The following is a 12,844-nucleotide window of genomic DNA, read 5'->3' as shown; positions in this document are numbered from 1 at the left end:
TACTCTATTAGGAAAGGGGGGCCAGCCCAGTTGGCTCAGCGGTCTAGCACTGCCTTCAGCCTGGGGTGTGATCCTGGGGATCGGGGATCAAGTCCCACATCAGGCTCCCTATGTGGAGCCTGCTTCTCCCTCTGCCTGTTTCTCTGCCTCTCTCTTTCATGAATAAATAAAATCTTTAAAAAAAAAAAAAAAGACAAACTGAAGGAGGTTACTACTTAGGAGCAGTAAGACACTAAGCTATATAAAACAAGGTAAGGACATCATAGGATGTAAAAGGACAGCAGAAGGGAGAGAATTCATGTTGACATGGTTCATGCTTCTGCTCTTATGTCACTGGTTATTCTTAGTCTCATGTATCCTTGACCCTTTGACTTGGTGCTTCCTTGACTTCAGTCTACAGACTTGTGAAAAACAGCAAATTAAGTTAAGCTGCTCTTGTGCCTTCCTTGTCCCTTTCATAACTTAATTTCCTGATCTCCAAATCTGGCTTCTGTCCCCACCACTCCTATGAAACTATTCTCATAGGTTACTAACTAGTAATATGACTTTGATTTTTTTATCTCCTTGATATTTGACAGTGCCAACAAATTATTTTCTGTTCCAGAGGCTTCTGCTGTCATACTTCAACCAGGTTCTATTTATCTCATCCATCCACTTTTTTCTGGTCCCTCTCCTTGATGCCCCACATCTGTCTCTGTTCTCTACTTTCAGAGTGATCTAAGCCAATGGTTCTCAAGTATGATTCCCCACCTGGCATCAACATTTTGGGGGAACTTGTTAAAAATGTGTGCCACTACATAAAATTCTAGGTGAGCCCAGAACTTCACAGTCTTTGTGGGTGACTTGAGTTCCTTGTTCAAGTTAGAATCACTGACCTGTCCTTACCATTAATACACTTGAGACTCATTTTGGAGCTCACTTTCTCTGAAACTATTTCCAACTCCCTTTTGGACAGCTCCATCTGGGTATCCTGCAAATACACAGATTAGTTTGAAGGGGTTGAAGTTTAGTTTGAAGAAACAAATTGCATCGAATTCCCTTAGCTTTGAGTAATGTATGTACACTGATGAATTGTGCCTGCATTGAAATGCAGGTCCTTTTAAATAACAAGTAATTGTTAGAAATTGTGAAATTATAAATGAATCTCTTACTATACAATTCCCTTTTCTACACTTGATGAGAAAGAAGAAAAATGTTTTAACTATAAAACTTCCTGCCCTAGGTCTTAAGTTAGAGCCATAACCATAAACGAAGGTGCATGGCTTCTTGAATCTTGATTCTCTTCTGATTGAACCAAGTATCTTTTAAGGACCTCTGTTTTTGTTCAGTTGACCGCAGTCCCAAGGGTTGAGTAAAATATGTCACACTCAGTGTTGTGGCAGAAAAAATTACAGTTTCGTATCTCTTAGTGTTCTCACTAGTGTCCATGTTTTCCCCTGTGCTGTGGTGGGGGGAGAAAGTGGAAAAAAGCAATTTTGCTAAAATGTAGCAGTAAAAGTTGCTAAAATATAAACAAAGGTCTGTCTTGTTTTTTGAGCACAAGAGAAAACAATTGGATTTGGAATACAAGTGTGTATCCCACCTGCACTTAACATTAAGGAAAACAGGGATCCCTGGGTGGCTTAGCGGTTTAGCGCCTGCCTTTGGCCCAGGGCACGAGTCCTGGAGTCCCGGGATGGAGTCCCACATCGGGCTCCCGGCATGGAGCCTGCTTCTCCCTCCTCCTGTGTCTCTGCCCCTTCTCTCTATGTCTATCATAAATAAATAAATATTTTAAAAAATTAAGGAAAACAATTGGTGGTGTTCATACAAAAGCTTTCCGAAAATCTGTTAGACAAGTTACTTAGTTGTGAATAGCTGTGAGGCAGCATCTGCAGATAGTATTGCTGAGGCAGAAAGTGTGTACAGAGGAGTGAATAAGCAGCCCAGGATTTCTGTATTGTGATTTCTTTTCAAGCTGCAAATGTGTGTGGTGAGGAGTAACTGACAGGCTAGCTCATAAAGTCTCAAATGGAAAAGGCATAGAAAAATATTCACACTCTTAACTTTCCTAGCAAGATTGGAATTTATGAAAATCATTTGATGTGGAAAAGAAACGCAGTGAGGTACTCTATTGTCTCTGAAATGAGGTTTTGCTTAGCTCAAGTGAGGATGTGATTGAACTTTTTGCTCCTGAGCAAGAAGGAGGTTCAGAATAATTGCTTATGGAAGATAAGGAAGTAAGCAGTTCTAAGATCCGAGAGCATAGATGATACTCTGTTCTTCATATGCTCCTAGCACTGACCCTGTTATATATAGTCAGGATTACCCTCCTCAGGAAGAGTTCAGTGGCTTTACATAGCCTCCAGATAAAGTCCTGAGCATGGCATTCATTGCCATCCACAGTCTGATCTGCAACTTTTTGGGTCATCCACTGCATCCTTCTAACGTTTGTGACTACTCCTAGCTCCCCAGACTTGCATTACACTTCCTATTTTCATGATTTTACGCATGCTGTTCCTTCAACTTGACATACCATCTCCCACCCTCTGTGTTTCCACCTACCAAATATTACTCATGCTCAGAGACTGGGCCATTTCTTCCTGTAACTTTCCATGATTGCTGCCACCCCCCTTCCCCATTCAGATTTAATTCTCCCCATTGCAGCTCTATTGGAGTTGGCACCCTGACCTGCTTTGTCATTCCTTTTACAAGACCGGAATGTTTTCATTCTGCGCTCTACATTGATGGAAAATGCCAAGACTTGAAATCAGAGGGATTGAGGTGTCTTCTGAGTGGCTCTACGACTGGCTAAGTCATTAAACTTGTCTGAAGCTCAATTTAGGACATATTTAACCCATTTTACAAGCTTAAGATAAAAGAAGAAATCTATAAGGATTTTTTAGTAAACTCACAAATTTATGAGGGATAATTTCACTATGGGGATATCTATGAAAGCAAGCAGGAATGTCTCATACTTTGTCATCCCCTCAGTAAATGATTGGTAATTGAAAATTTGCTTTTCTTCAGTCTGTACCAGCACTTAATAGAGCCTTGCAGCAAGTAGATTTTCAATAATTTTGACTGTTTATGAAATAAAGTAGGGATCTGGTAGAGAAGCACAGTTTTTATTCTAGTGAAATTATCTAAAGATAGTCTGTGAGTCTCCAATAAGCTCAGTGTTCAAGGATTTATCATACACAGGAAAGAGTTGATATTAGGAGGTGATGGATGGTGGAGGGAGATGTTCTTGAACTAGAGAAGGACCCTTGGCCGTTTTGCCTCAGGGCTAGAAATCAAGCTTACTTGGCTGGTAAATGGTTAATAACTTCCCAAGACTGATATTTGCGAATTGCCAAATTCTGCCCTTCACACTCATTCTAAACACCCACAAGATTTGTGTATCCATATCTGTGCCTACGCATTTCCATTATCATTTTAAAACCACTTCAGTATGCCTGTGTTGTATTGGTTGCAGTACAATTTTACATAACTCTGGACACAAAGAAATCCAAAATGAAACAGAGCACAAGCAGCAACATTTAGGCAAGGCTATTTATAATGTTCAGTAACAGTTCGGTAACATATTGTTTGTATTAAAAGGTCATGGATTATCTTGTCTATTTGCAAATGCAAAGAGCTTTCCAAGGAGAATTGAATAACATTTTGAGCTCTGAGCAAAGGTACAATGTGAATGCAAAGTGGAACATAATGATCAGTGGGCAGAGTCTTAGGAATCTTACTTATTGGGTGACCTTAAACTAAAATGATCTTATTCCTGACAAGGAATGTAAGATGGGGAATGAGGTGTAAAGATAAGTCCAAGAAAGTGCTCTTTTCCCTTGAGAGTTTTGCAATTTAATCCCAGGAAAATGAAAGGTGTTTGTGGCAGATTCCATTGATTCCTACTCAGCAGTGATCCCATCTTCTATCTCTTGATTTTTAATGGGGGAGCAAGGTATCTACTAGCTCCTGGAGAGGAATGAGGGTTGTTCTAAGATCCCAGTCTTCTTTGCTGGATACTTGGATAAACTTTTTCTTAGCTTCTCAGTTCTAGAGATTGAGAGGTAACAAGTCTGCTGAGTATTGAGAATTATTTTATCTCATAATAAAAAGAAACGAAAGAATAGAGTCCCACACTTCCTTCTTGCTTTGGTAAGGACTTGCTGTTTGGTGAAGCAGGGCCATTTTGTGTTCAAGGAGAACCACGAGCATCTGGGTCACAAGCACTTGGACCCCTATCACTGAACAGCTGAAGGATCCCTGGGACCTACTAGTTTCAAGGTTGTTCTGTAAATAGTAACTGTCTTTATGGTGCCTTCTCTCCTGTCAAGGAAGGAGATGCCCTGCTTCAAGTCTTTCCAGTTAAACAGAAGTTTAACAGAAGGGGATTGCCTTCTAAGCTGCCAAGTCAGTTGCTATTGAAATACAGCAGCTCAACTCAGGACATTTCCTGGAATGCTCTCTCTTGAGAGTAGGTTTCTCTGGAAACAAAGGTATTAAGATAATGGCTACACATATGACTTCTGTCTTTTCCGGTTCAAACAGTGAAGCCATTCATTTATTCATTCAGGAAGTTGGTCTGTGAACAAAGGACCTAGTAAGTTCCAGGTACCACTATGTGCTGGTGCTAAAGACACAAGCTAGAGTCTCTGCCCTCCTGGGGACAGTCATGAAACAAATTCTACAGAAAGTGACAGTTGAGATCAGTGTTGCCACATCCTAAGAATGAGGAACCAGGAGAGAGGGGTCCGAGTGGCAGCACTGATCAAAGAAAGCTTCCAAGAGAGGAGTAAATAAGTCACTGTTTATTCCTAGTCTACTGCAGAGTCCTGAAGAATTCCACTGAGAAGTGAAGAGAGCAGCAGGGATGGAGTAGGGGAGACACCAAGGAGTATAGGCACTAGAAATGGTGGAACTTGGACATGAGAGTGGAGTCAAGGATGACTCACAGGTTGCTGGTTTGGACTTCTGAGTAGATGGAAGGAACACGAATTAGTGTGGTTGGTTGCAAAAAATGGACAGTATTAGCGATGGAGAATTGGTCAGAGCTCCTAGGGGATGGAATGTGTATGGAGCATTGACTAATGAGCGGACTCAACCAAGGCCAGCGGCAGGGTCCCGGCTTGGAGGCGGAGCTGCACACCATCACTGCCACCAAGGGGCCTTCACCTATCTGGAGCCAGATCACCATGACTGCAGATAGATCCCTTATACTGCTGCTAATCAGGGCTTTACCCTCCAGCTTTTTCCTTATTAATGTCATCTCTCAGAACCTTCTGAAAATAAAAAGGGCAGGGATGCCTGGGTGGCTCAGCGGTTGAGCGTCTGCCTTTGGCTCAGGGTGTGATCCCCGGGGCCTGGGATCAATCCCCGCACCGGGCTTCCCTGCCTGCTTCTCCCTCTGCCTATGTCTCTGCCCCCCCTCTCTGTGTCTCTCATGAATAAATACATGAGCTCTTTAAAAAGGGGGGGGGTGGGATGGACAAGATACTCAACAGGAGTTTATCCCTCCCGTTGTTGCAGAAACAAACATCCTACTGATTGCACTTTCTCCTCTCTTTCCTCCAGCTCCTAACTGACCTCGGGTCCACCCCACTGCGGGGTGGCGGGGGCCCCAGGGCTACGCGGGCCCAGCCTGAGGAGAGGCACGGCACGCTCGGGGACCGCGGCGGTCCTTCGGGGGCCGGCGGGGAGCGAGTCAGGCGGCGAAGGGGTGCGCACGCCTCCCGCAGCCGGGTGGGTCCCCGCGGGGAGGGGCGGGGGGCGGAGCCCGAGGCGGTGGCCGCGCCCCCACCGCGCGCGCCCAGCGCTTTAAGAGCGCTCGCCGGGGCAGCTCGCTCGCCGCCGCGGTCCCCGCGCACCCGAGCGTCGGCGCCCGCTGCTCGCGAGCCGGTCCGGGGCGGCCGGCGCGGGGCCCTGCAGGCTTGCGCTCTCCATGCGGCCGCCCACCATGTCTGGGCACTGTCTGCTCGCGCCCATCCCCGAGTCTTCCTCCGACTACCTCCTGCCCAAGGACGTCAAGCTGGCCGTGCTGGGCGCCGGCCGCGTGGGCAAGAGCGGTGAGCGCCGGGGACCGCGCGGGGACGACGGGGCCTCGTGGGCGCGGGGGGCAGGAGGAGCGCCGGGGCGAGCCTGCCAGTGTCTGCGCCGGCCCCGGCTCTCTGTCCCCCGCCACCGCTTTCCCCGCTGCTCCCCCGGGCGCCCTCCTCCTGCTCCCGCCTGGCTCGGCCCCCGCGGCAGGTGGACACCTGCAGCCGCAGCCGCCGCGCCCCCGCGGGACAGCGTGGCGCCCGCACCTTTGGCTTCGCCGAGCCTCCGGACGTGGGTCAGACCCGCTGTTCCGAGGCCCAGAGCCCGCTTTGACGGTTCTGTCCCGGTCCTTTAACTGATTTTCCTGTTTTTCTTTTTTTTTCTCCTTTTCAGCAATGATCGTGCGCTTCCTGACCAAGAGATTCATTGGCGATTATGAACCCAATACAGGTTAGAATAATTTCGTGCTCTCTGCTCGTGTGGCTGCATGCTCCGACGTTCTTTTTTCTAATATAAGTGTGGGAATTGAAAAGCAAACTCTCCTTGGTTCCACAGGCAAGTTGTACTCACGGCTTGTCTACGTGGAGGGAGACCAGCTATCCTTGCAGATCCAGGACACGCCGGGTGGCATCCAGGTAAGGACAGCAGGAAGCCAACAACAGCTCAGCACCTTACACACACCCTGGGGGCTCCGCAGCAGGAGCGAGATGCAAGATGTGGCCACACACCTGTTTTGCGCTTGATGAAGGCGTGGATTGTCCCTCGGTGGGCTGTTAGAAACCCTCCTGGTGGGGACCGGGTGAGTGAACGCTTAGAGAGGCAGCTTCTTCCTGCCTGCCGCCTGGAAAGGGGAGAGAGATAGTTAACCTGGCAGAGGCACCGCTACTTGCAGGGAGGGGCTCACCGCCTCTCTCAGAGCTGGGCCATGGAACCATTAACAAAACGGTTGTGGTGGGGGGCAGCCCGGGTGGCTCAGCGGTTTAGCGCCGCGCGCAGGGGCTGATCTTGGAGACCTGGGATCGAGTCCCACGTCGGGCTCTCTGCATGGAGCCTGCTTCTCCCTCTGCCTGTGTCTCTGCCTCTCTTTCTCTCTCTCTCTCTCTCTCTCTCTCTCTGTGTGACTATCATAAATAAATTTAAAAAAATTAAAAATTAAAAAAAAAAACTGTTGCGGTGGGATTCTAGGGAGGGTCTTCTCTCCTAGCAAGGGCTGCAGGAGTGCTTCTGTTTCTAACCCATCCCCCAAGTCAGTTAATTGCAACCAGATAACCCCCTGGCAAGCAGTCAGGAATTTAACTTGATTAACAAGTTATTAATTGCTCTCCCTCCCAGGGAGGAAAGGTCTTGTGGAAGAGCAGAAAGAAGGAATTTGTTTCTGTAACATTCTCCAAAAGGACATGCTAAAAATATTTTTATGGGCTTGGGAAAAGATATTTATCTTGGCTTATTTTCAAAGTTTTGTTTATCCTCAGCTCCCTAAAGATTGCGCCATTCCTCCTTGAAAGTTCTCACTGAAGTCTTTCTTCAGTCAGCTGGGGCTCACCAAAGAATACCTGCCAAGCAGAGGGTTTAAAGATAATGCATTGGTGACAGCCAATAAAATAACCCATGCAGGGACCTTGCTTGTCCTGCATCTAAAGCCTCCTTCTGCAGAAGCTAAGTAGAATCTGAACACTGTCTTTTTGATTTCTTTTTTGAACGTTTTCTCCAAGGGTTACTTTGATGTTATTTTGAATCCTCTCCCACTGAGGGCTTCCTTCATCCAGACTTGTTTTGATCTTTCTCAGGTCCAAGACAACCTCACCCAGGTAGTTGATTCCCTGTCCAAATGCGTGCAGTGGGCCGAGGGCTTTCTGCTGGTCTACTCCATCACAGACTATGACAGCTACCAGTCCATCCGCCCCCTTTATCAGCATATCCGCAAGGTCCACCCTGACTCCAGGGCCCCTGTGATCATCGTGGGCAACAAGGGGGACCTTCTGCATGCCCGGCAGGTGCAAACACACGATGGCATTCAACTAGCCAACGAGCTGGGCAGCCTGTTCCTTGAAATTTCCACCAGCGAAAACTATGAGGACGTGTGTGATGTGTTTCAACATCTCTGTAAGGAAGTGAGCAAGCTACACAGCATCAGCGGGGAGAGGAGGAGAGCCTCCATCATTCCCCGGCCACGCTCTCCCAACATGCAAGACCTCAAGAGGCGCTTCAAGCAGGCTCTATCTTCCAAAGTCAAGGCCCCCTCTGCAGTGGGGTAAACCCTTCTCACATAGACTCGGCTCCTTTTCATTGTGCATTTGTGCAGCTGAAAAGACTGGGGATCTCCCTTTTTAATTGCACATTCAAAGTTTATTTTTATACAAACTATTGGTTTTCAAGTGTATGTGTATTTCTGAAAATTCAGTGATTGCCTAGATGTTGGATAGAGGGTTTTTTTTTTTAATAAAATAATTTTTTTTTACTGTAACTGCTAGCCACTTTTCCATTAAAGGCAAAATGGCAACATTGCTCCTTGTTTTTTAAATATCTCTTTATAGAAATCATACTTGCACCAGAGCCCAGAACAGCTCCATGTTTGCCCTTAGTCTGAACTCCTATTGGTGTCTTGCATTGCAGTAAGGGGGCTGATATAGAGGGAATGAATCTGTTGTGGGAGAAAGGAAAGAATGTGGGGGAGGAAAGATTTGAGCAACTGCAGGATGTCTTTGATTGGGGCACTTTGCCACAGGCATGAAATTGATACCATGTAGTTTTCAAGGGAAGGGGTTCATTGTATGCTGGTGCTAACAAATTGCAAACATGAATAACAGTTTTATTTATTGGTTCAAATAGAAGTCTACACTCTCTACCCATACTAAAAAAAACAAAAATTCCTCATGTCAATAAGTACACCTTACCTGGAGTTCCTTAAAAATTCTCCTTCCTGGGGCACCTGGTTGGCTCAGTCGGTTAAGCATCCTACTCTAGATTTCGGCTCAGGCCATGATCTCAGGATCATGGGATTGAGCCCCAAATTGGGCTCCATGCTGGGCAAGGAGCCTGCTTAAGATTCTCCCTCTCCCTCTGCTCCTCCCCCCCACCCCCCACCACTTAAAAAAAAAAATCTCCTTCCTGTTCTGTCTCCCAGACTCCCATCCAACAGGCCACCTCATCTGTCTGTTCTCTCTCCCATTTTTCTCTGAAGCATCACTTTGCCATAATCCAGGCTCATAGAAGCAAGTGTAGGTGAGACCAGTTCCTCGGCTTCTGGACTGACAGCCATCTAATTCTTTCTTTACATCAGAACAACCTGACTTAAACCAACCCTAATCACTTTATCTTAATGGTTGAAAATCCTCAGCTGTGTTCCCCTTACCTACTGGATAAAATATAAATGAGGCTTGGGATCAAGATTATTTACCACGGGATCCCTGGGTGGCGCAGCGGCTTGGCGCCTGCCTTTGGCCCAGGGCGCGATCCTGGAGACCCGGGATCGAATCCCACGTCAGGCTCCCGGTGCATGGAGCCTGCTTCTCCCTCTGCCTCTCTCTCTCTCTATGTGACTATCATAAATAAAAAAAAAAAAGATTATTTACCACCTCTCCAGCCTTGCCATCCCTTCCTGCAAACACACACACATACACACAATGGGATTAAAGCCCATTCAACTGAATGGTCTGCCATTCTCCATATATACCAGTCTTTTTCATGCCTCCCTGCCTTAGCAGGAGCTATTCCCTGTGCCTTGAATATTTTTCCTCTTCTCCCCTAAAAGATCACTAACTCATTATTCAAGACCCAAGTCACATTCTATATTCAGTTCCTGGGCTGCCCACTCTGAGTCTTCCTCTACACCTGCAGCATCTGTGCTACACCCAGCCATGTCATGTAGCTATTTGTCACCCCCAATGGCCTGAAAGATTACAAAAATTAGACAATTCATGTCAAAGGAGTGCCCAACTTAAGGAAAAATAGAATTTTGGATGCCATTATCTTTGAAAAAGTGCCTAATTCTTCTGGCTTGTTTGCATACCCTCAGAACAAAAGCAGTTCTATCGGCCATTCCTGCTTCTGCTGTACATCTTAACTTTGTAGGGGAGGACATGAAAATAACAGGTTGACCCAATCATTGCCATGCCCTCAGTCTTCCCAGATTGCCGCCCAGTGCCAGGGGTCCTCTGCCTCCAAGGAGCTGAGATCAAACATCTCTTGGGAAGAAGGCATCAAATATCCCATGGGAAAAGTCATGAGAAGCTAAAGAACCATACGAGTGGTGTTCCAAGGCAGCCTATGATGAAGTTCCAAGTAAGCGAATGGTAAGGACAGAAAGTACCCTTTAACTCTCCAGGGGGGAGCTCAGTGTGGACCAGAGGGGTCAAAAGATGAGTCAGAGGGCCGTTCCAAAGGGAGAAACAGCCTCTAGGGGCTCAGGCAGGCAAGCACTCCACGTGGTATTTTTCCTGTCCTCAGTGTCACAAATAACTGACCGCCAGGGCCTCAAAGCTTTTATTTCTGGTCCCCAGAGCCAACGAGCATATGACTTAGATCTCTGGTCTCAGAGGGACCTCAATGCCTGTTCTCCAGGCCTCCTGCTGTTGGGGGTGATGTGCATAGGGCACATCTGCAAGGCCCCAGGGATAGTAGCCCTGGAGACGGAAAAGGGGAGCATGAAGTTATCAGGGAGCAGTTAGGGTGAGAAATTGTTGATTTGTGTGTAGGAATGAGGATCTGAGGACTTGGGCTTGACTAGGTGCTGAGGAGGCCCTGAACGTGGAAGCTAAACTCTGAGCCAGCTTCCCTTTCCCTCAGGAGTGGGGAGGGCAGAGCAATCAGAGTGCTGGGTGTCCCTATACTGCCAATGGGGCACACCTCTTGGGGCATTGAGCAGAATATTGGAAGGTGGGCAGGTGGGTAGGAGTATCTTTATCAGTTTTGCCTTATCCATGAGGTGTCATCCTCAGTGTCATCACCTCCATCCTCAAGGCCCCTCCTCACTCCATTCCTCCTCCTCTGCCCCCACTTCTGTTTCTGAGATCCCAGGTCTCCACTGCCACCACTCCTCTTTCTTCTGGTTAAGGCTTGCTCTGAAACCGTGGCATGATTTAATTAATGCACCTATCAGTGTGGTCCCGGGAGAAATGGATGAAATCCAAATGGCTCAATTGCACATCCTCCAAACATTCTGTGCACACATGCCACTCTTGAAAAGCAAACTCGAATAATGGGAAAATAACCCTATTATAACATAAGAAAATAAATTTGTTTTGCTTGTGTTGAGGTGAAGGGCACACGGAAGTTCTAAAGTTTATTAATATCTCTTTGGAGGAATGGATTAAAATAAATAGCTGTGGAAGGCGGCAGCGAACAATAGAGCAAATGGAAAAGACAAGCTGACTGTTTAGTCATGAAGTTGGGGCTCGAATAGCTTTTTTGTTCTATGTGTGTATTGTAATTTCAATTTCTCACTGTGCAAAGCTACCAATCCAAATTTACAATGGGATGATATTTTGTATGGTTAATAATTTATTCTTACCATTAGATCTGTCTCCAAAAGCTGGAGTATTTTTAAGGGCTTTGTTAAAATTGATCTTAAGCTACTTTGACACTCAATAAGAACGGCATGAGATAGGTAGATAAGATAGATAGATAGATAGATAGATACCAAAAACAAAACCTCAAACACCATGAAGTTAGCTAGGAAAAATGACCCAACATAAGCATTGATTAGTTTGCAACAGCAAAACAGTTTTCAGTGCACCGATCAGAACTTTGCCTATCCTAGATAGCACAGCCAGCCCGCATGTGTGGATGTCCCCATGTACTTCTGCCCCAGCAGAGAATGAGCCCCATGAGGGCTGGACAGATCCTCATACACCTGCAGCTCCACAGCACCTGCCAGAGTGTCTGCTCTAACACAGGATTCCCAGAAACATTTGGAACCATTAGAAAAATTAAGGAGTCCCTCTGGTTGCTTTTGTATGGCTGGGAGCACGGTAGTGTGTGTCTACATTCTGGGTTCCCTCTGTGGAACTGTCAGAGTTGGCCCTTTTCATTCTCCACAGCAGGGCTGCTTGAACAAATAGGTATTATTGTTTTGGGGTTTGCTCGCAGCTTTATAAAGACTACCACAACAGTAATTCTCATGATTTCAAATCACATTTATTGAGAACCTACTCCATATAAAGCTCTGTGCTAAATGTGGTTATGGTCAAGATAGTACTCTGTTTCCAGAAACTCAGTCCCATGGGAGCTCTAGGGACTCGGCCTTGAGGGTAGGACTCTGTGGGATGAAAGGCAAAATATGATTCTGACCCAAATCTGAGGGTGTTGACAAAATCAGTGGAGGAGACAGATCACAGAGCTGAGTGGGAAGTAGAGGCAAATTTTCCATATAGGGCGAAAGCCCCCTTCCAAAGAAAATGACACTTCTCACTGTACAAACTGGAAAACATTGAGTTTTTTGAGTATCGTTTACTCAGATGAAGATGAATGTGTTAACATCGTAAAATACCACCATGTTTTTTTATTGCCATTCTTTATTTGAAGTAGAACAACATTGTTCACAGCAAGGCTTACTCACATAAACAGATTTTGCCTGGAAATACTGACATGTATTTATGACTGCAGAAAACCTGGGAAATTTCAGGAGCTGCTGCTCCGAGACAGTTACTAATCAGCTTTATGAAGGCTGCAGAGGGTGGGTCCCAGACTGAGATTAAGCTCAAACCCCACTTTACTGGGCAAAGTGCAGGATGCTTTCTGTCTCTGAAAATGGACATGATGATGCGTATGAGACAGAACTGCTAGCAGAGCTGACACATGGAGGGTGTTCAGTAAGTCGTGATTGTTTCCAGGG

General features: G+C 46.3%; 1 protein-coding gene across 1 annotated transcript; it reads left to right on the top strand.

Moving 5' to 3' along the window:
• Positions 1-5,819: 5,819 nt before the first annotated feature.
• RASL11A (RAS like family 11 member A) lies at positions 5,820-8,517 on the top strand. Its single transcript, XM_077868298.1, has 4 exons — positions 5,820-6,041; positions 6,406-6,462; positions 6,568-6,647; positions 7,800-8,517. Exons 1-4 carry the CDS (start codon positions 5,918-5,920, stop codon positions 8,265-8,267), a joined length of 729 nt encoding a protein of 242 aa, XP_077724424.1. The 5' UTR covers positions 5,820-5,917; the 3' UTR covers positions 8,268-8,517.
• Positions 8,518-12,844: the final 4,327 nt, after the last annotated feature.

The sequence above is a fragment of the Canis aureus genome, chromosome 24 (assembly GCF_053574225.1).
Source record: "Canis aureus isolate CA01 chromosome 24, VMU_Caureus_v.1.0, whole genome shotgun sequence".
NCBI classification, from domain to species: domain Eukaryota; kingdom Metazoa; phylum Chordata; class Mammalia; order Carnivora; family Canidae; genus Canis; species Canis aureus.
The sequence above is the reverse complement of the archived record's forward strand: the minus strand, read 5'-3'. Positions and strand labels throughout refer to the sequence as shown.

Excerpts from the sequence above, each read along its gene's own strand:
- RASL11A (XM_077868298.1), top strand. The coding sequence starts at position 5,918 with ATGCGGCCGCCCACCATGTCTGGGCACTGTCTGCTCGCGCCCATCCCC. Across the intron at positions 6,042-6,405 it reads CGGCCGCGTGGGCAAGAGCG|CAATGATCGTGCGCTTCCTG; the intron begins GTGAGCGCCGGG and ends TCTCCTTTTCAG. Across the intron at positions 6,648-7,799 it reads ACACGCCGGGTGGCATCCAG|GTCCAAGACAACCTCACCCA; the intron begins GTAAGGACAGCA and ends GATCTTTCTCAG.